Source organism: Camellia sinensis, chromosome 5 (genome assembly GCF_055761805.1).
Source record: "Camellia sinensis isolate YWXY chromosome 5, ASM5576180v1, whole genome shotgun sequence".
NCBI classification, from domain to species: Eukaryota; Viridiplantae; Streptophyta; class Magnoliopsida; order Ericales; family Theaceae; genus Camellia; species Camellia sinensis.
The window spans coordinates 7,678,517-7,699,324 of NC_138965.1; the positions used below are offsets into that span (position 1 = coordinate 7,678,517).

General features: G+C 43.5%; 2 protein-coding genes across 19 annotated transcripts in view; one reads left to right on the forward strand and one right to left on the reverse strand.

The window, feature by feature from the left end:
- LOC114267347 (potassium transporter 6) overlaps positions 1 to 20,108 on the forward strand; it is a 35,361-nt gene extending 15,253 nt beyond the window's left edge. For 2 of the 18 annotated variants that reach the window (XR_014329069.1, XR_014329061.1), the window contains 5 exons: positions 1,174 to 1,236; positions 1,555 to 1,809; positions 4,293 to 4,498; positions 4,646 to 5,096; positions 19,790 to 20,108. Coding sequence is in view for 3 of the 18 variants with exons in the window: in XM_028208389.2 (XP_028064190.1) it covers positions 1,174 to 1,236; positions 1,555 to 1,682 (191 nt within the window). In the remaining 15 variants the exon portion in view is untranslated. Of the gene's footprint in view, positions 1 to 1,173; positions 1,237 to 1,532; positions 2,138 to 4,292; positions 4,499 to 4,575; positions 5,653 to 19,789 lie in introns of those variants that run through there. The other 16 variants (XR_003630914.2, XR_014329068.1, XR_014329070.1 and 13 more) reach the window with 11 other exon arrangements.
- On the reverse strand, positions 3,187 to 4,942 carry EXPA20 (expansin A20). The gene is made up of 3 exons (XM_028208388.2): positions 4,740 to 4,942; positions 4,265 to 4,598; positions 3,187 to 3,775 (listed from the first exon to the last, which is right to left on the reverse strand). Exons 1-3 carry the CDS (start codon positions 4,927 to 4,929, stop codon positions 3,472 to 3,474), a joined length of 828 nt encoding a protein of 275 aa, XP_028064189.2. The 5' UTR covers positions 4,930 to 4,942; the 3' UTR covers positions 3,187 to 3,471.
- Positions 20,109 to 20,808: the final 700 nt, after the last annotated feature.

A 20,808-nucleotide genomic window follows, 5' to 3' on the forward strand; every position in this document is an offset into this window, starting at 1 on the left:
AAACTCTAATATGTACTATTCTAGAAATTTCTTTAACTGCTATAAATATGAGATGAGCTCATGTACTAGGAGTTGAGTGAAATAATAGTGATGTGAGTGCTGTAATCAAGTGTCTGCAAGAGTGTGTGCAGGTGTGAAGGAGTCTAAGTGTGAATAGTGTCTTGATTATGTAGTGTGTGAAGAAAGTGCCTTGAGTGTATTGTTTTGTACAATTCTAGTGTATTGTGCTGTCCAAGGTATATGGGGTTTTCAACCTCTAGATATGCGCCCTCACTTGTGAATTAGTATATTTTCTAAGTTCCTTGGACAACAATATATGATGAATTTTGCAAAATCTAGTTTCTTGTTCTGGGTGTAAGTAGTTTATTAACACTTGGATGACTAACATAACCTATATAAGATGACTAACATGAAATATAAACATGACATATGTATTTAGGGTTTTATCGTAGGATAGATTGTGAATTGTGAACTTATGGTTGGATAGATTGTCAAACTAACATAGAATTAGAAAATGCTAGTATATAAACAAGAAATTTAGTTGAATCGCAGCCAACACGATCAAATATTGAAACCACAAACACACCGTTGATGCAATTGTTGCCAATGTCAAATTCAACTAATACATCTCATGTGGGTCCCACACCCATGTGAGTGTTTGGTAAAAAATTTGGTACTTTTCTTAGGATCCTGAGCGTTGCTCTTTATATAAAATAATAATGTAAAAAATAAATAAATCTAAAAGGTTCTTTGAGAGGTCCCAAAGCAAAAAGTCAACTCATTTGACTAGTGTGACTGAACTTTGAATAACTTGGAGTATGGAAAAAGAATGTTTTCTTAGTCCGAAAAGATGCAATATAATATCACATAACTAAAGAATCTTGATCGAAAATTGTATTAGCTGAATTTGACATTGGCAGCAATCGCATTAACTCTGTGTCTGTGGTTTCAATATTTGGATGACCTAGAACTCTTTTTTTAGGGTGCAAAAGTGAAATTCTGTCTGCGTACCTGTCTGAAAGATGTGCGTTATATATGAATTCTATGATGGATATATATATTTTTTGTTTGATTCCTGAACTTTAGCTCTTCTAATGCAATTCAAGTCAAATGGATATCTGAAGGTGACAACTCACTTTTGCAACTAAGATATTTGCATGTTTCTTTTTTCAGTTCTTTCAGCAGTTTCAGGTGTTGAAATATTTGCAAGTAAGATATTCATAGGACTCCATGAAAGTAAGTTTTCCTTCGCTACAATTTAAAATATTTAACCATTGAATGACATCAATATTTGATTGACCTTTAATTGATATTTTTTCGCCCAGATTATATTGCTATAATCTCATGAACATATAGGTGGTGTTTGAATATTTGATTTGAGAAGAGATGAGAAAAGGGGAGAGATTTGGGGTGGGGGGGGGGGGGGTGTTATTTCATTCGTAAATCTCTTTTCTTCTTTTCTGTTCACAAATCCAATATCCAAACACGACCATAGAGTTGCTTTCATGTTAGCTCCAATTGTCACTGCATAGCTTCCGTGCATTGGTGTCACAGGGACATATAACATTGTCAAGTGGAATCCACATAAATTTCATGCACGTTCTATAGTTTTCATGTTGAAGTTCCTCAGAAGCACAAACATTGAAGCTTGGGTGTCCTTGGGTGAATGGTTCTTTCAATAACAAGTATCTTTGTGCACGTTTCTGATACAAACATAGCAGCATACTTGTTGAACAAAGCTACTGGAAACTTAATTTCCTCAATACTGTCTCTATTGTGGAAGTGCTGTTTGCTAACTTGCCAATTAAGGTAATCTGCATTATAGTGTCTGACAAAAAAGCCTTACAAAGTATAAAAGAGAAGCTGCATCATGAGTTCATTTTACGTATAATGTTAATGTTGTATAGTAAGTTGTAACACTTGTGTTCTTATTCCAGATAGCCTTCGTATTTTTGTATACCCCTGTTTGGTTTTTGCATAAGTTGATAAGTTCACTTTGTGTTCTTAGTTGAGATACCGGCATACCTGTATCTGGTTTTTAGTTTATTATTTTAAGTGCTTTTGCTATTGTAATTGGAAATTAAACTAAAAGTTGCACCAGTTCTTTTATAAAAAATGCCTGATCCATTTTCCATCATAGTTGGCATGAGAATAAAAGTCACATCACGCAGTGGTAATTAAATACATTCACATTTATGGCATTGTTACCAGAGCACTACCGTGATGGATTTATAAAATCTTTTGTCTCACAAGTTAAACCCTTTCGTCAAAGTCGTTCAACAGTTCTGTATTTGATCCTCCAATCCCAGAAGCAATGTGACTATAATACTAATCAGTATCACCAACAAAAATTTATACTTCGTATATATTTATCCTAAAAAACAAAAAAAAAAATTCTACTTTGTATAGACAATATACAACAAATGTACCCAGATGTGCTACGTATGGTGATGTTATCAAAGCAATCCCTTTAGATTCATTGATGTTTGTAATATTCTCCATGCTCTCATCAAATCACTCTACCCACGAGACAACATATTTTTAGCGCATTTATAAGAATTGGAATGTCAAAAGGTATATATATCCATTAACCAAGCCTAATCTGCAACTTATTCATGTCTCTCAACAACATTTAATTGCTGGCTACATTCATCCTTATGTTAAGAGTTCCGTATACAATGCATACATCGTCTGGATATATTCATACGTCTGTAGAAGTATGACAATATTTCACAACGTCATGGGCTCACCACTGGCATTGTAATCACTTCTGTAGAAGTATGACTATTTCACAACGTCATGGGCTCACCACTGGCATTGTAATCACGTTGTGTGAAGCACACTCCTGTGCACCTAGATATCACCAAATGTACTACACTTTGAGAGCCACATTAGATGTGTTTTCTATTACATTTCTAATAGAGCCATATTAGATGCTGACTTACATAATCGATCAGTGATTTATATATGGACTACTACTAAATTGGTAGTCATTTCCCTCCAATGACTTGCATAATCGATCGATGATTTATATATAACTACTACTAAATTGGTAGTCATTTCCCTCTGATAATCAATTTTGGGATAGACTGCCTCCTCGGGAGGCTTTGGCTATGGCTATGGCTGACAAAGTTAGATCTGAAGGTTTAAAATTTAAATGACGTAAATGGGAAACATACGCGCTCATTCAATAATTATGCATTCCATTGTCAACATGTATATCCTATTTCTTCTTGGTATATGAAAAAGTGGCCATTTTGGGACCTACAATTGCAATTTCTTCAACTTTTCTTTTCCAAATTTTCTCCATCGATATCTACCTTTTGACCCATGGAATGAATGCCTGGAAAAGTGAGTGACTAGAAGGTAAACGCTACAATTTGTGCATACCTTTATCATTGTCTTGATTACCTGTGACTGACTTTAAAAATATATATGTATATAGGTAAATATATTAGCTTTCCCATTGATCTAGAACTGTTTTCCTTCAAATGTCTGACCGAATCTCCAGTTTGCCGGAGCAACATTGTAGGAGGTTATGCTTCTTTGACTGCTAGTGGTGACCTCGAATGACAGAGGCTGTCCAGTAAGGTTGATATCGCACTGCCAGTTTTGTCCCCAGTTCCTTCCCATGGGTATCCACCCTGTCTTTGATCCCTTCACTTTGACTGCAACTACTTGGCCGTCTGATCCTACATTAGTGATTAGGACTTGATAGAAGAATGAAGTCCCGTACACTGTAAACCTCATCCCCCCATTTCTCTCACACTTGACCCTGTACACAAAATTAATATATATATATATATATATAATGTTGTCAACATATAATTTGTGTCAACCCGCGATGTAGGGTTGTCAGTGGATCGGATTTAATTCGAATCCGATCCGAAAATCCAAATCCATTTCCGAATCCGATAATCTGAATCCGTTTATTAAACGGATTGAATATGCAAAAATTTGATCCGATCCGATTATTCTCAATTTGAATAAGAAAACATAAAATGAAAAAAAAAATAATTCAAATTATATCAAATTGTAACTCAATAAATAAATAAATAGATCGGATTATTGGATCGGATATCTGAAATCATCGGCACCGGATTCAAATATCTATAATCAGATATGGTCTAAATCGATTTGGATCAGATTTAGATTTTGACAGATCCGATCCGAATCCGATCAATTTAAAGGCCTACCGAATGGAAACAACCAGCTAGCTAGCAAAGTGATTAATATTATTACTTCAATTTAATTTGTTACCTACCTCCTATACTGAATGGGAACTATATCAGCTCTTCTTGTGATATCTGCAATTTCGGCAAAGGCGGCCTCTGAGATCTCAAAGTGTGCTCGGGGGAAATTGCACCAGCCACCATAATCAGCTGGAAGCCCATAATTTGGTGGGCAGAAGTCAGTGGCAGTAAGAGTGATGGATGGGCTTCCCTGGAGGCACCACAGAATGTGGTCGACACATCTCACCTCGAAGCAACCACCGCAGGTACTCCCTCTGTTGAATAACATACTACTTAGCCCCGAACTGTACGTAATTCCATAGATACTTTTGCTTTTGTGAAGGTCCCCATATCCACAAGCCCCTTCTGCAATAAAATGAAAAACAATACACTCTTGAATCTTCTTCATGCAGAAAGCAAAACAGGCATAATACACTTGTGTGTATAAGAAAGTGAAAGAGCAAGACTGGATGTGGCAAAAGACAAAACTAGTAGGGGGGGGGTTACCGGTGATGATGGAGGCATCTGTTTCTTTGAAGTATGTTGCCGTAGCAGACTTCCATACACCATCTTGGGCGGCAGGAGGAGCAGGAGCAGTAGCAGTAGCAGTAGCAGTCGTGTTGCTGTTGGATGCATGAAGGAGAATGAAGTAGATAAGTATTGTGGGCTGCAGGCGGAGGACGAGGAGGGCACCCATCAATATCTGTGGAATGGGTGGGTGGGGGATTCTTCTCTCTTGCTCAAGTCCCTTCCTTTCTATTCTTCTTTATTTTCCTTTCTCCTTTACCCCCCTCCCTTTCGCTTTTGGTAATGGTGGTGGGGATTGATAGACTAGAGGATTGCTTGCGGCGGCCTAAAAGAAAAGTAAGCCTTTCTTTCTTTTTTAATATATGTATATAAGCTGAAGCTAGTACAGAAGATGGGACTCTGGACAGTAACAATACTCTGTGTTGGAGGAAAGAAAAATGGTGAAAATAGGTAGCCGGAGCCTGGCTAAAAAAGGTTGCTGAGTTCACATTGACATTGTTGTGAAATGAAGACATCAAGTGTATGTTGTTGGTCCACCATAAAAAGGAGCAGGGCTCTCCGTCGCTTTTCTTCTGGTATATATCTATCCCTCCTTTCGGGGAGTTTGGAAAGGAAAGAGAAAGGAGTCAAGGCTCCAGTCTCAAGACACAAGAGAGATGGGTTTTGACAGGGTCCGTGAAACTTTTTTGGTTTGGTTGGTGGTTGTGGCAGACATGAGGGAAACAGAAAGCCTTAAGATAGGAATTTAAGGGGTTCTTTATTTTTTTTTTTTTACTTGTGCGTATATTGGAGCTATCTGGTAGGGGTTCTTTTTTTACTTGTGTGTGTATTGGAGCTATCTGTTCTCATTTGGTATTAAATATTTTAATTAAAAAATTTAAAAATTATCACATTATTATTATTTTTATTATTTTTATATTTTTTATAAAAAATTAAATAATTATTAAAATAATCTATTTTTGAGGCCATCTGTCACCAAAATCCTGATGGTAAGTAGTCTTGGCTCTTCTTTTGAGGTGAGGAAATTCTAAGCAGCTAGCTACTGGGGAGTGTGGTGTGGGGTAAATCCACTCTTATGTCTGGTTTATTTTCAGAGACAGGATGAGAAGTATTTATATTGGGAGAATTAATAAAGAAAAATTGTTAGTAAGTGGATTAATAATAAGGAGATTAAGGTTTAGTTTGGGAAGATTGAAAAAAGATAAAAAGTTAAAAAATCACTATCCTATTTAAGTCATATCATCTTATTTAAGTCACATCACCTCTCTAATACATCACTTCAAACCCAATCCAAATCCAACCCATATTTCATAAAAAGTCAAAAAGTACACTTCCCAAACTAGGCCTAAGTAAAATTGTATTTATTTTGATAATAGTTGTTAGTTTAGGAATTGTTAAATTATTTTTATATAAAATAATAAAATAAATACAAAATATAAAAAAATTAAAAATTAATGTTAAAAAAAATGTCTAATATATAAAAAATTAAAAAAATAAAAAAATTTCAAAAAAAAAAATAAAACAAATAAAACAATGATTTTTATTTAATAAAAAATTACAAACAATTAAACATTAATATTAAAAAAAAAATACTTAACATGTAAAAAAAAAAAAAAATTCTAGTCCTTGAGACTATTTTTTTAATATTATCTTCATCTCCTTCATCTTAATTTCCTTTTCAAGGCCTATCATAATATTAAGGGATTAGGAGTCTCTTCTCAATCTCTCAAAACAAACACCTTATAGAGTAAGTTTTATTTCATTATCAATTTTAATCTCCTCTTTATAATCCCAAACAAATGAAGTCTATGGATTGTCTAAGACTACTCTCTCTGGAAAAGATTTTTATTTTTTTTTTATTTTTTTATTTTTTTATTTTTTCGTATTTGGTTGTTTCGCAGCATTCCGAGGTGGAAGGAAAAGGTTTATGCTGCTATACAGCTCTTTTAAGGGTGGAAGGAAAAATATTATATAGCGTTTAGGGAAATTCTAATATACAATTTTTTTTAAAAAAAATATGTGTATTATATACATCTATAATTATATCATTTTCTTATTTCGTTATGATTAATTTTTTTAATTATAATATTATTTTAGTTATGTCTCATAAATTTTTTAATTATATTTTATAGTGTGTTTAGTTATGACATTTTTTTTAGTTATGACTTAAAAAATTGAAATAATATCATTTTTTTTTTAATTATAAGATGCATATGGTACATACTAGTAGGAATGGCAACGGGCCGGGACAAGGTCGGGGATCACACTCCTCGTTCATGATCCCTGATTGTGAAAATCTCCCCGATCCTCCACGAGAAACCTATCATCGTCTCCATCCTCGCCCCTGCCCCCACCCCCACCCCCACCCCCAACCCCGTCTCCTAACGGGGATCGAGTTTCCCGGACTCTAAAAATTCTCTGGCCTAAATTTGTTTCAACACCACCATCAACATCATCATCATCATCATCATTCCCAATTGTTTCATTTTCAACATCAACATCAACAAAATCATCAACAGATCCACTACCAAAAAATAAAAATAAAAAAATGGACAGATAGAGACACACACACACATGCATGTATACATACATACACAAATAGATCTGGGATTTGTGTATCTGTGTTACAGAGAGAGAGAGAGAGTGGATGATCGGCGGCGATGGACGACGGAGAAGATCGGAGGAGGCGATGGTGGGCGGAGACGATGGTGACTGTGATGAACGACGGAGGAGATCAGTGGCGATAGACGACGGAGGAGGACGACGGTGACTACGACGAACAAGAGTGGACGATCGGCGTCGACGACGGAGGCGATGGGTGACTGTGATTGCGATGACGAAGGCGATGGACGATGGAGGAGGACGATCGGTGTACGTGGACAGTGGCAGTGGTGCTTAGGAGGAAGAGAAGTACGTGAGTGAGAAAGAGAGAGTAAAGAGAAGAGAGAGAGAGAGAGAGAGAGAGAGTAAAGAGAAGAGAGAGATGGAGATGAGGATTTAGTTTATATATGGAGGGGTAAAATAGTAATTTCACTTTGAGGACAAACGAAGACGGGAACGGGGACAGGGACGAGCTGGGTATGGGGCTGGGACACTTATCCCCATCACTGGCTTGAAATTGATCGGAGATTGATTTTTCAATACCATCCCTGCCCTGTTGGGGATATTTTTCGTAAAAAAATCGCTCAAATTGGGATCGGAGGGGGGAGGGACAGAGCGGGTCCCCATTGGGCCGGGTTTAAATTGCCATCCCTACGCACCAGGTGTAAACCATAGTATTTTCCTAAGGTTTATTCTACTATACACCTCTTTTTAGTTGTCACTTCCAAGTTACAACTAAAAAAATTTGGATAAATTATGTTTTGTCCTTTTTATGTATTTTTTCACTTTGGTCTTTAAAATTTATTTTTTTTCACTTTGATCATTCATGTTTTAAGTTTTTTCTATTTTATTCCTAAACTTAATTTCTGTTAAAAATTAGGCCGAAAATGATACATCAATAGTCATATGACATAAAATTATTTTATTATATGTAATTCACATCTATAACATAAACTTAAAATCCAATATAATAATGTACTGTTTATATTATGTGACAATTATTATGACATTTTCTATATAATGGTGCATATTACTGTGACTGACGTGGTTAGGCCCACAAAGGTCATAGCCCACCATGAATAACCCAAGCCCATCACTTAGAGCCCAACACATAACCCAACTGATGAGATCCTGAACAGCTAGAAGCCAACATGGCACAAAGAACCAATGATATTTAGACATGTGGCAGGTAAAGGACAAGCCACATCAGTAGACAAAGATCTACAAAGTTATTGCCACTGCACATCGCCATTAATGCAGCCCATCACAACATTTATTACGACAACACCTCTCCGTCGGAACAGCACCCCCTCACCCTGAATAAGGTAAGCTACAGCATAGACTTTCGGCCAAGGTGGCAGGTCGGAAGGGACGGCGAAATGATTACCAAAGGATATAAGCAGACGTTGAAGACAAGAAGAAGGTTAAGTTTTCTATCTCCCATTCCTATCTCTACATTCTACTCCTCTCTCTCTAACTTGCTCGTCGGAGGGTTCGCTGGGGGACTCCCCGTTCCCCGTTGAACTCCTGTGCAGGTTTTCAGGTGGGCTTGGCCATTTAGATATCGGTTGGGGAAGCGTGGACCAGTCCGACCATTCCCTCTGGAACCCGTTGTATCGTAACTGTATCATCAGTTGGCGCCGTCTGTGGGAATGGCTCGGACTGGTTCACGCTTCCCCAACCGATATCTGAATGGCCAAGCCCACCTGAGAACTTGCACAGGAGTTCAACGGGGAACGGGGAGTCCTCCAGCGAACCCTCCGACGAGCAAGTTAGAGAGAGAGGAGTAGAATGTAGAGATAGGAATGGGAGATAGAAAACTTAACTTTCTTCTTGTCTTCAACGTCTGCTTATATCCTTTAGTAATCATTTCGTCGTCCCTTCCGACCTGTCACCATGGCCGAAAGTCTATGCTGTAGCTTACCTTGTTCAGGGTGAGGGGGTGCTATTCCGATGGGGAGGTGTTGTCGTAATAAATGCTATGACGGGCTGCATTAATGGCGATGTACAGTGGCAATAACTTTGCAGATCTTTGTCTGCTGATGTGGCTTGTCCTTTACCTGCCACATGTCTGAATATCATTGGTTCTTCGTGCCATGTTAGCTTCTAGCTGTTCAGGATCTCATCAGTTGAGTTATGTGTTGGGCTCTAAGTGATGGGCTTGGGTTATTCACAGTGGGCTATGACCTCTGTGGGCCTAACCACGTCAGTAGTCCCCCATTCCCAAGTGCAGCTTTAGCCTAACGAAGGGAATACTAATGGAGAAGTTGAGGAGGACCGACCGCGAAGGGTGGCCGAGTGGGAGGGCCGACCATGAGGAGGACCGACTGTAAAGGTTGAGGTGGGGGGGTGCGGGGCTCAAGAGGCGGCATGTCACGTGATGACTTGAAGTGGAAAAGGCAGGGTAAGGGGAGGTGGCAGTGAATCGTGATCGTACACGTGGCAGCATCTCGTGGGGAGGGAGATTAGGCGTTGGGCCAAAAATGAAACGATAGGTCATGATGGGTGTTGAACAGATAGTTTTGACGGATGTTTTGAAAAATTTTCAAACTGGCGAAAAGTAATTATGACCTTGGAATACGGGCAAGCCTTGGGCTTTTGGTATTATTCGATTTATCTACTTCTTTACAAAAAATCAAAACATTCCAAGTGTTAACTCCTTTGTTGCTGACGATACACCTCTGCAACATTTTTTGAATTTTCTTACACCCGCTTCCGAAGCTATTCGTAGGCACACCACAAAGATGGCTCAAGAAGAAGCTAGAACCGCCAGGGTTGATCCGTTTGGGGATGACGACGCAATGGAGCTGGCGGAGCAGTACCGGATGGAGAGACAAGTGGAGAGGGTAGGGGAGTCGGTGGTACAATCCCATTCTTCTACCATGATAGCGGCTCCGAAACCAATTAGCCAGGAGGAACCAGATCACTGGCATACGAAGGCTGACAAATCAACGGTTACTGTGGCGGACTTGGAGGTTATGCGCAAAAAATACCAGGTTCTGGCTGAAATAGAGTTACTGTTGCTGTCGTCAACGGAGAGGCCATCTGACGCCCGATCGGGGGAGTTTGCCTTGTACGAGGAAGCATTGAAAGGAGGACTGAGGCTGCCGCTTCTGCAAGTGGTGGTTGATGTCCTAAACCGGTTGGAGGTAGCGCTGGGGCAACTAGTGCCCAACGCGTGGAAGATTGTGTTAGCCTGTGCAAGCGCGTGGCCGAAGGCGACTAAAGGGGCGGCTATGACGGTGGACGAATTTTTCGCGTGTTATAAGGCCTCAGGACAGCAAGAGACTTGGGTGATGTTGTAGGCGGCAGCATGGAGGGGTCTGGTGACAGGGCTGCCGTCATCCATTAAGGGTTGGAGGCCGCGATGGTTTTACGTGTCCGCGAATGGAGGGGTTGGGGTGCGTACGGTGTGGAAAGTGCCCACCAAATCTGTGGAGCCAAAACTGGAGGCGGCAGCAGAGGAGAGGATAAAAAAGGTGAAGGCATGGAGGGAGAAGGAGGGAGTCAGGTGGGACGAACTCGTTCAACCTTCAGCCTTGTTTACAGCGGGATTGGGCCCTCAGCCGAGCGTTGGAGATCTGGGATGGGCTGAACTAGATGCGAGGAGGAAAGCGCAAGAGACTGAGGATATGGCCATCCTTGCCAAAGCTAGTAAGTTCAAAGAGTCCCAGGCAGACCGACCGCCAAAACCGATCGCAAGGGAGAGGATCCGACCTCGCCCCAAACCCTTGGGGAAAGGTGGATTTGAGCCACGACCGCCCCCAGTTGATCCGTTGAAGGAGAGGGCCTACAAGGAGATGGAGGTGGAGGGTGTGGTAAAGAAGAAGATGAGAGTGAGGAGAAGTGAAGAAGAGCCTGCCTTAAAGAGGAGGAAGGACATGACGGCGGAGGAGACCCTTATGGCCAAAGAGGCAGAGAAGGAGGGGGTTGGGGGAGATCCCAGGGAGGGTGGTTGCCCCAGAAGTGGTGGAGGTTGCTTAAGAGGCCATGGAAGTCGTCCCAGTAGTGGCGGAGATCGCCCAAGAAATTCAAGTAGAAGGTGAGGCAACTGGCCCTAAGCCGAGGGGAGAGGAACAGCCCTAGGGGGGTCTTGCGTCCTAAGGAGGAGAGGCTAACGACTGCTATCTACCATGCCCGCGCGATGTCTGGGCGACTGGAGGGAGAAGAAGGCCCAGCCAGGGCAACTGAGATCGCCGTGTTAGGATCGTGGACGAAGCGGCTATGCGCTCGGTAGCCAAGTTCAATGAGGCTGAGCTGCTAAGGGGGTTATGCTCTGCCCAAATGGAAGTAACCACCTTAGCTGGGGCTCTGCTAAGAAAGGCGGCGGCTGCAAAGGTCAAGTCAGATGAGGCCAAGGCTCAACTTGCAAACTTCAAAAGGGAGAGTGCAGGGTGGAAGAAGGCTGCGCGAAGCGCGTGCTCTAGAGGTTGGCAGGAAGCTAAAAAAGCTAAAAAGATTCAAGTGTTGGCCATTGTTCACCTCAATGTTGCCGACCGAGCCCAAGTGGAGCTGATCGCGGTCAAGTTGGAGCTAAAAGATGAACGCCGCTAGGTTGTGTCGCTTGAGTTCCAGCTGGCTGGCGAGCAGAAGAAGCTAAGGGATGCTCAGAGGGCCTGCGCGGTCGCCATTGAGTGGCATGAAGAGGCTATAACTAGCAATGAAGAACTACGCGTCCAACAAATCAAATAAAAGAATGAAGCAGACGTGAAGATTGTTGGGCTGCAGAAGAAGCTGGAAGATGAGCGTGCTAAGGCAATGGAGGAGAGGGCGAGCCTGTAGAAGGAGTTGGAGGAAGAGAGGGCCAAGACGGCCTCTGAAAAGGTGAGCTTGCAGAAGGAGTTGGAGGAAGAGAGGACCAAGGCAGCCTCTGAAAGGGCAGCATACCCCGATCTGTATGTCGCAACAATAGAACAATTCAAGGGGTCTACTGAATTTCAGATGGCGATCGATGCCGCGGTCGCCAACAGCGTGGGGAGGGAGGTGTTTGGAGGGACGGGCCCGTCTGGAACGACCGTTGGGGGCAGGACTGAGGCAGAAGTGATTGAGAGCTTCCAACGGTCAGACTTCTATAAACACGAAATGGCTGAGTTCTGGGACAGTGGCTGGAAGATGTTCAAGCGTAAAGCTGAAGAACTATTCCCAGGCTTAGACCTCAGTAGTGTAAAAATTGACGAAGACGATGTGGCCCAGACCCCCCTGGATGAGGGGATTGAAGAAGAAGACCTCGTTTCCAGTGAGGAGGAATAATTGAAGAAGAAGAAGAAGACCTTGTACATAGAGTTGTTTTTGCGTGTTTGTTTTTGTTTTTTGTTTTTTGTTTTTTTTTTTTGAAATGCTGTAATGTACTTATGTACAAGTTTGTGAATAAATAAAATTTGAGTTGTGTTTTCAATCCATTATTTTTGCTTGTGCATCTGAAATGTATAAATTATTGTGAAGTATAAAATGTAAGGAAAACTCAATGTAAAGTGAATTCTAACTTGTAAGAAAAAATTCAACGCAGAGTGAAAGTGAGAAAACTCGATGCAGAGTGAATTTTAATTTGTAAGAAAAATTCAATGCAGAGTGTATTTTAACTTGTAAGAAAAATTCAATGCAGAGTGTATTTTAATTTGTAAGAAAAATTCAATGCAGAGTGAGTGTGAGAAAATATGCCACTGTGCTTATGATCATGAAATCGCAATGGCGGCTTCAACCTGGCTGGGGCTTTAAGTGGCTCAGTCTGGCCGAGCTCTTCATGCTCAGTCTAGCCGAGACTTTTTGTGCTCAGTCTGGCTGAGGCTTTTTGTGCCTCGGTCTGGCCGAGCTCTTCATGCTCAGTCTGGCTGAGGCTTTTTGTGACTCGGTCTGGCCAAGCTCTTCATGCTCAGTCTGGCTGAGGCTTTTTGTGCTCAGTCTAGCTGAGGCTTTTTGTGACTTGCTCTGGCCGAGCTCTTCATGCTTAGTCTGGCTGAGGCTTTTTGTGACTCAGTCTGGCCGAGCTCTTCATGCTCAGTCTGGCTGAGGCTGCAATCAAAGAGTTATTGGAATACCACAGATAGTTGAGATATAAGCTTGCTGTTATACAAAGTGTAGCTCGTGGGGTCACAAATTTATACTATATGAGGAGAAAATGAGAACATAGGTTGTCCAAAAAAAAAATACAACATTTTAGACGATACAAAAATACAACTTTTATTGAAAATAGCACTTCAAATGTTCAGCGTTCTAAGGGTGGGAAAGGTATCGACCTTCCATGTCCTAAAGTCGATAAGTGCCCGGTCGTGGTCTGGCTTTCATAACGTAAGGTCCCTTCCATTTGGCTGCCAGTTTGCCTTTAGTCAGATTTTTGGTGGCAAGAGTTATTTCTCGCAAAACAAGGTCCCCTACGGCGAACTCTCTTGGTCGGACTCTGCGGTTGTAGTGCGTTCTCAGTTTTTGTTGGTAGGAGGCCAGTTTGACAGCAGTGGTTTCTCTGAGCTCTTCGATTAGGTCAAGGTCAGCCCAGCGGAGCTCCTCAACTAGTTCTGGGTTCACATGTAAAACCCTTGGGGTAGGCAGACCGACTTCCACTGGGATAACCGCCTCAGCGTCGTATATTAAGCGAAAGGGGGTCTCCCCAATGGGAGTTCGAGCGGTAGTACGGTAAGCCCAGAGTACATTCGGTAATTCCTCAGCCCAAAGTCCTTTAGCAGCTTCTAGCTTAGTTTTGATGATCTTTAGAAGAGAACGGTTGGTAACCTCGACTTGGCCATTGGCTTGGGGATGACCTAGGGAGAAGAAACAGGGTTGGATCTGGAGATCTGCACAGAACTTCCTGTATTTGGCGTTGTCGAATTGTTTGCCGTTGTCGAAGACGATGGCTTGAGGGATGCCAAACCTGCATACGATTGACTGCCAGATGAATTTGGTTGTGTTCCGTTCGGTGATGGTGGTAAGGAGTTCTGCCTCTACCCACTTGGTGAAGTAATCAATGACGACAATCGCGAACTTGGTCTGGCCTCGGCCGGTGGGAAGTGGTCCAACTAAGTCGATCCCCCATTTGGCGAACGGATAGGGATTGCAGAGTGTGATCAGCTCAGTAGGAGGAGCATGGGAGATGTTGGCAAAGCGTTGACATTTATCACATTTGAGTACGAAGTCGGTCGCATCTTGGTTGAGGATAGGCCAGAAATAACCAGTGCGAAGTATTTTGTGGGCTAGGGACCGGTCGCCTGAATGATTACCGCAGATACCCTTATGGATTTCTCGCATCACATAGGTTGCTTGAGCTGGACTGAGGCATCGTAGATACGGGCGTGAAAAACCACGTTTGTACAAGACACCACTGACGATGATGTAATTGGACGATCGGGCCTTAACTTGGGCGGTTTGCTGTTGGTCATCTGGAAGTTCCCCCGTTGTAAAAAATAGAAAGATGTCCGACGCCCAAGGGATGGGCTCATTCTGGAGGAACTGTACTTCTTGCTGATCGGGAGAAATGGCAGGGTGGGCTAGGTACTCGAGACGGACACCATGACTGAGGTCGGACTGGTCTGCAGAAGCCAACTGAGCCATCTCGTCTGTCTTTGAGTTTTCCGCCCGAGGAATGTGCTGGATGTGGAAAGTATTAAAGAGGCGAACAAGGGCAAGATCAATATCCATGTAAGCTCGCATTGTGTCCTCCTTTGCATCCAATTCTCCCGTAATTTGTCCGACAATGAGCTGGGAGTCACTGAACACTCGGATGTGGCTGACACCAATGTCCCTGGCTAAGCGGAGCCCTGCTATCAATGCCTCATATTTGGCCTCATTGTTACTGGCATCGAACAAGAAACGGAGAGCACATTTGAAATAACCACCCTCAGGGGCGGTGAGAATGAGGCCAGCCCCGCTGCCTTCTCTGCGGGATGATCCGTCGACGTTGAGAGTCCAAGAATGAGGGTCCTCTGGCTCGGTAGGGGTTGGTGGGGGTGGAGTGGCTGTGGTTGGGGTAGGATTAGTGAACTCCAGGATGAAATCGGCGACAGTCTGTCCCTTAATTGCTGTTCGAGGTCGGTAGGAGATGTCAAACTGGCTGAGTTCCACTGACCATTGCATGAGTCTGCCGGAGAGCTCTGATTGCTGCATTACCTTCTTCAAAGGTTGGTCGGTGAGGACCACTATGGAATGGGCTTGGAAGTAAGGACGGAGTCGTCTGGAAGCAGTGACCAAGGCCACGGACAATTTTTCTAACAGTGGGTAATTCTGCTCGGCGCCCCTGAGGGCCCAACTGATGTAGTAGACTGGCCGTTGAACACAGTCGTCTTCTCTGATAAGAGCTACACTGACTGCGGTGCTTGAAACGGCTAAGTAGAGGAAGAGGGGTTCGCCAGTGATTGCCTGAGAAAGGTGGGGGGGGTTGGCCATGCACTGCTTCAACTGCTGAAAAGCCTCTTTGGACTAGGTCGTCCATTCAAAAGTTTGCCGAAGAACTTTGAAGAAGGGGAGACACTTATCCGTTGCGCGGGAAATGAAGCGGTTGAGGACGGCAACTCGGCCAGTGAGTCTCTGGACTTTTTTAACTGTTCTGGGTGACTGCATTTCAATCAAGGCCTTGATCTTTCAGGGTTAGTTTCAATGCCCTGCTGACCGACCATGAAACCCAAGAACTTCCAGATCCTACGCCGAATGAGCACTTCTCCGGGTTGAGCTTCATTTGGTACTTTCGTAGGGTGGCGAAGGTCTCTCACAGGTCGGCCAGATGACCAGCGGAGAGTTTGCTCTTGACTAGCATGTCGTTGACATATACTTCCATGTTTCGACCAATCTGATGATGGAAAACGACGTTGACCAACCGTTGATAGGTAGCCCCTGCATTTTTCAGTCCAAATGGCATCACTTGGTAATGGTAGGTACGTCGGTGGGTAATGAAGGAGGTGTGTTCCTGATTAGATGAGTGCATCAGAATTTGGTTATACCCAGAGAAGGCATCCATGAAGCTGAGCATTTGGTGACCGGCCGTGGCGTCGACCAGCAGATCTATGCGGGGGAGGGGATAGCTGTCTTTGGGGCAAGCTCGGTTGAGGTCGAAGTAGTCGACACAGAGTCGCCATTTGCCATTGTTCTTGCGGACTAGGACCACATTGGACAACCATCTAGGGTATTCCACGTTCTTGATGAATTGGGCCTCAAGGAGCTTGTCAACCTCTGTGGCAATAAGAGTATTGCGCTCAGGATGAAAGATGCGCTGCTTCTGGCGGTAAGGTCGGAAATGGGGTTCAATGCTGAGGCGATGGGTTATGAAGGAGGGGTCAACACCTGGCATATTTGAATGGGTCCAGGCAAAGACATCATTGTGCTTGGTCAGAAGGGCAGTAAAGTCGGCCTTTGCTTGGGGGGTTAGTTGGCTGTCAATTTTGGCAGTTTTCGTTGGGTTGGTGGGGTCGATGGGAACCCCCACGAGCTCCTCCATAGGTTCTCTTCTGACCAGCTCGTCCTCATCTCGGACGTCAAGTCCTTCAATGATCATGGCTTCCTTCAACTTGACTTCTTTGAGTGAGGCGACATAACATTCCCTGGCCACGGTCTGCTCTCCCCTCACTGTCCCGACCCCCAGATCGGTGGGGAACTTAATGGCGAGGTGGTAAGTTGACGTGATAGCTTGAAAAGCATTTAGGACGGTGCGGCCAAGGATGATGTTGTAGGCGGATGGGCAGTCGACAACAAGGAAAGTGAGCAACTTTGTAGTCTGCCGTGGGTACTCACCGATTGTGATGGGAAGATCGATGGAGCCGATTGAGGTCACCCAGTCGCCAGTGAAACCGACCAAAGGGGTTTGGAGAGGAGACAGACTTTCCTCCCCGATTTTGAGCTGGCGAAAGCAGTTGAGGAAGATGATGTCTGAAGAACTGCCGTTGTCAATGAGAACTCGCCTGACCTTGTAGTTGGAGAGGAGGGCAGAAATGACGAGAGGGTCATCATGAGGGTAACGGACGCTTGCACAGTCAGCGTTCGTGAAGGTGATGGGCTCGGTCCACTGCTTGGGCTGTTTAGGGGGTCGGTCTACCGTGGCAACTACTTTGTCTGAGCCCTGCCTTATCTTTCTGAGTTCTGCCCTCTAAGCCGAGCGGGATGGTCCCCCATAAGTAAGGCCACCTGAAATAACTCTGATTTCACCAACAGGTGGGGGGGGGGGATTACCTGGTGGCCAAGGTTGTTGTGGAGGGCGATCATGGCCTTGAGGGCAGGTGTCCGTGAACCGGCTAAGGTGTCCCTGACGTATTAGGGTCTCGACCTGGTCTTTGAGGTTAACACATTCATCGGTGTTATGGCCATGGTCCTGGTGAAAACGACAATATTTGGACTGGTCTTTCCGATTGGAAGGGGTTCGTAAAGGTTGGGGCCATTTGAGGGGGTAGTCCCGCTGGATTTGATTGAGGACTTGTTCCATGGGGGAATTAAGGGGTGTGTACTGCTCGAACTGACCGCCCGGATTGGAAGGGGTTTGTGAAGGTTGGGGCCATTTGAGGGGGTAGTCCCACTGGATTTGATTGAGGACTTGTTCCATGGGGGAATTAAGGGGTGTGTACTACTCGAACCGACCGGGCGGTCGGGCTGGTGCCGACCGGTCAGCTCGGGGGGGTCGGTCGGTATAGTGTGGTGTTTGGCTATTGTACTGGGTGTTTCTGGGTTCTGAGTCTTTTCTCTTTTCTCTGGGGATCAGGTGTTTGGTTATTAGATCTTGCCGGGCGGCTAGGGAATCCTCAATATTCATGTATTTTTGGGCTTTGGAGAGTAGGGCTACCATGGAGGTCGGGGGGTTTTTAGAGAGGGAGAACAGGACGTCGGACGACCGTAGACCGGCCATGAAAGCAGTGAGGATGGCCTTGTCATCATTTTTCGCTACTTGCAGGGCCTCGGTGTTGAAATGGGTAACGAAACTGCGTAGCGACTCCGCCTCAGTCTGTCGAATGTTGAGGAGTTGGGTTGCCGGGTGTCGCTGGTGCTAGGCTCCAATAAAATGGCTGAGGAAGGAGTCACTGAGATGTTGGAAAGTGGAGACGGAATCTGTTGGTAACTGGCTAAACCACAGCCGAGCTGACCCCTTCAGTGTCATGGGGAAAGCTCGACACATGATCTCGTCAGGGAATGCATGGAGGATCATGAGGGTTCTGTAGGTCTCCAGATGGTCGACCGGGTCTGTTATACCGTCAAAAGAGTCGATGGTGGGCATCTTGAACTTGGGGGGTAGAGGTTTGTCCCGGATGGAGGCGACAAATGGTGAGTTTGCTGTGGTAGAGGGTTTATGTTGGATGTTCTGCGTGACCCCTTAGAGTTGGAGCTTCATGGCTCGGAGTTCCGCATCCCAGAGAGGGATGTGGTCACCTCCGGAGGGCAACGGGGGCTCGACGCTGCTGGCCTCTCTTTCAAGGATTGGTGCCGGGATCGATGGTTGTGGGCCTCGGGGTGGCAGGTTTATACCTGGGGGAGGGGGTTGCAAGCCTACTTTATTGGGTGGATTAGGCTACCGGATAATATGGCTCGGGGCTTGTTCGTAGTTTGGAGGAATATCGGGAGGTGGTGGAGGGGGCATAGGAAGGTTTCTTTGGAGTAGGGCATTAATTAGGGCTTGGTTTTGCTCAGCCATACGATTAATGCTATTGGTAAGCTCGATGAAATATTGTGGTGGGTTGTTTGGATTGGGGGGGTCGGCTTGGTGGTCGGCAACATTTTGGTGAGAAGCCATGGATCTACTCATGACTATACACTTCGATGGGTAGCGAGAAAGGGTTATTGGAACAGGGTCTCCGGCGACAGTGAACACAACTGGCGCGAGGAGCAAAGCTTTCCCACAGACGGCGCCAACTGATGATACAGTTACGATACAATGGGTTCCAGAGGGAATGGGTCGGGCTGGTCCACGCTTCCCCAACCGATATTTGAATGGCCAAGCCCACCTGAGAACCTGCACAGGAGTTCAACGGGGAACGGGGAGTCCCCCAGCGAACCCTCCGACGAGCAAGTTAGAGAGAGAGAGGAGTAGAATGTAGACATAGGAATGGGAGAGAGAAAACTTAACCTTTTTCTTGTCTTCAACGTCTGCTTATATCCTTTGGTAATCATTTCGCCATCCCTTCCGACCTGCCACCTTGGTTGAAAGTCTATGCCGTAACTTACTTTGTTCAGGGTGAGGGGGTGCTGTTCCGACGGAGAGTTGTTGTCGTAACAAATGTTGTGATGGGCTGCATTAATGGCGATGTGCAGTGGCAATAACTTTACAGATCTTTGTCTGCTGATGTGGCTTGTCCTTTACCTGCCACATGCCTGAATATCACTGGTTATTCGTGCCATGTTGGTTTCTAACTGTTTAGGATCTTATCAGTTGGGTTATGTGTTGGGCTCTAAGTGATGGGCTTGGGTTGTTTATAATGAGCTATGACCTTTGTGGGTCTAACCACGTCAGTTACAATCCATTTTTTTGACAGGTTTATTATTGATGGTGATTGGCTTCAACAATCAAGAAAGGCAGGGGCTGCTTGGATTGCTTTTGACAAAGATGGGCATCAATCAATATCCAAGAAATACTCATTTTTGGCTTCCTCAACTCTGATGACTGAAGCTCCTGCATGTTTTGAATTCCTGATTTGGTGCAACGCTAACAATGTCAAAACGTTGAAATATTTACAGATTACTTGCTGCTTGTCCAAACGATCAGCGGAATGGGATTTGGCTTATTTTATTTTGGATATATGCGAACTGTGTAAGAATATGGATTATGTATCTATAACCAAAGTACCTAGACAATATGTTTTGCATGCCCACCTAGCGGCAAAAGAGGCCTGCGATCATGCAGACTCTTAGCCATATCTTGTACTATATTCTCTATATTTAATATATATATATATATATATATATATATATATCTTTTCTCAAAAAAAAAAAAAATTAAAATAATAATAATAATAATAATAATTTATAACCAATTTTTTTTCTAGCAACTGGAATAATAACTGTAATAGGTATAACTAACGTTATAATAAATTATAAATTATGGTCTTTACCAAATGCATAAACAAAGACTTTTTTTTTACCATAATTAAAATAAAAATCACAAGATATCATAATGTAATTTGTCATAATTAACAATACAAATAGTCATAATAAAAAGTTACAAACGTCAAAATAAGATGTGTATGATAAAATTTCTCATTAAGTAATTATCCTAATTCAATGAATAATTTAATGATTTTCAATTTTTTGGGAGAAGTAATAACATCTCAATTTTGTTTGATTAAATTGTAACACATCACTAAAATCTTAAATTAATATTCTATATAATTTTGCATGTGCCATCTATATAATTGATGTGAATATTTTGCCGCCATTGATCATGAAATAAAGATTTCACTCTATATCCATAGAATTGAAAGTATCTGAATTCGTAGGTCTTATATGCTCCAATTACCCAATTATTATAGTCACACTATGATTATCTTTCAATGGA

Bases quoted from the DNA above. Each gene is read 5' to 3' on its own strand.
- EXPA20 (XM_028208388.2), bottom strand. From the start codon at position 4,929: ATGGGTGCCCTCCTCGTCCTCCGCCTGCAGCCCACAATACTTATCTAC. The intron at 4,599-4,739 runs GTAACCCCCCCC...ATTTTATTGCAG, and splicing joins AGATGCCTCCATCATCACCG to AAGGGGCTTGTGGATATGGG. The intron at 3,776-4,264 runs GTAGGTAACAAA...TTTTGTGTACAG, and splicing joins GTTCCCATTCAGTATAGGAG to GGTCAAGTGTGAGAGAAATG.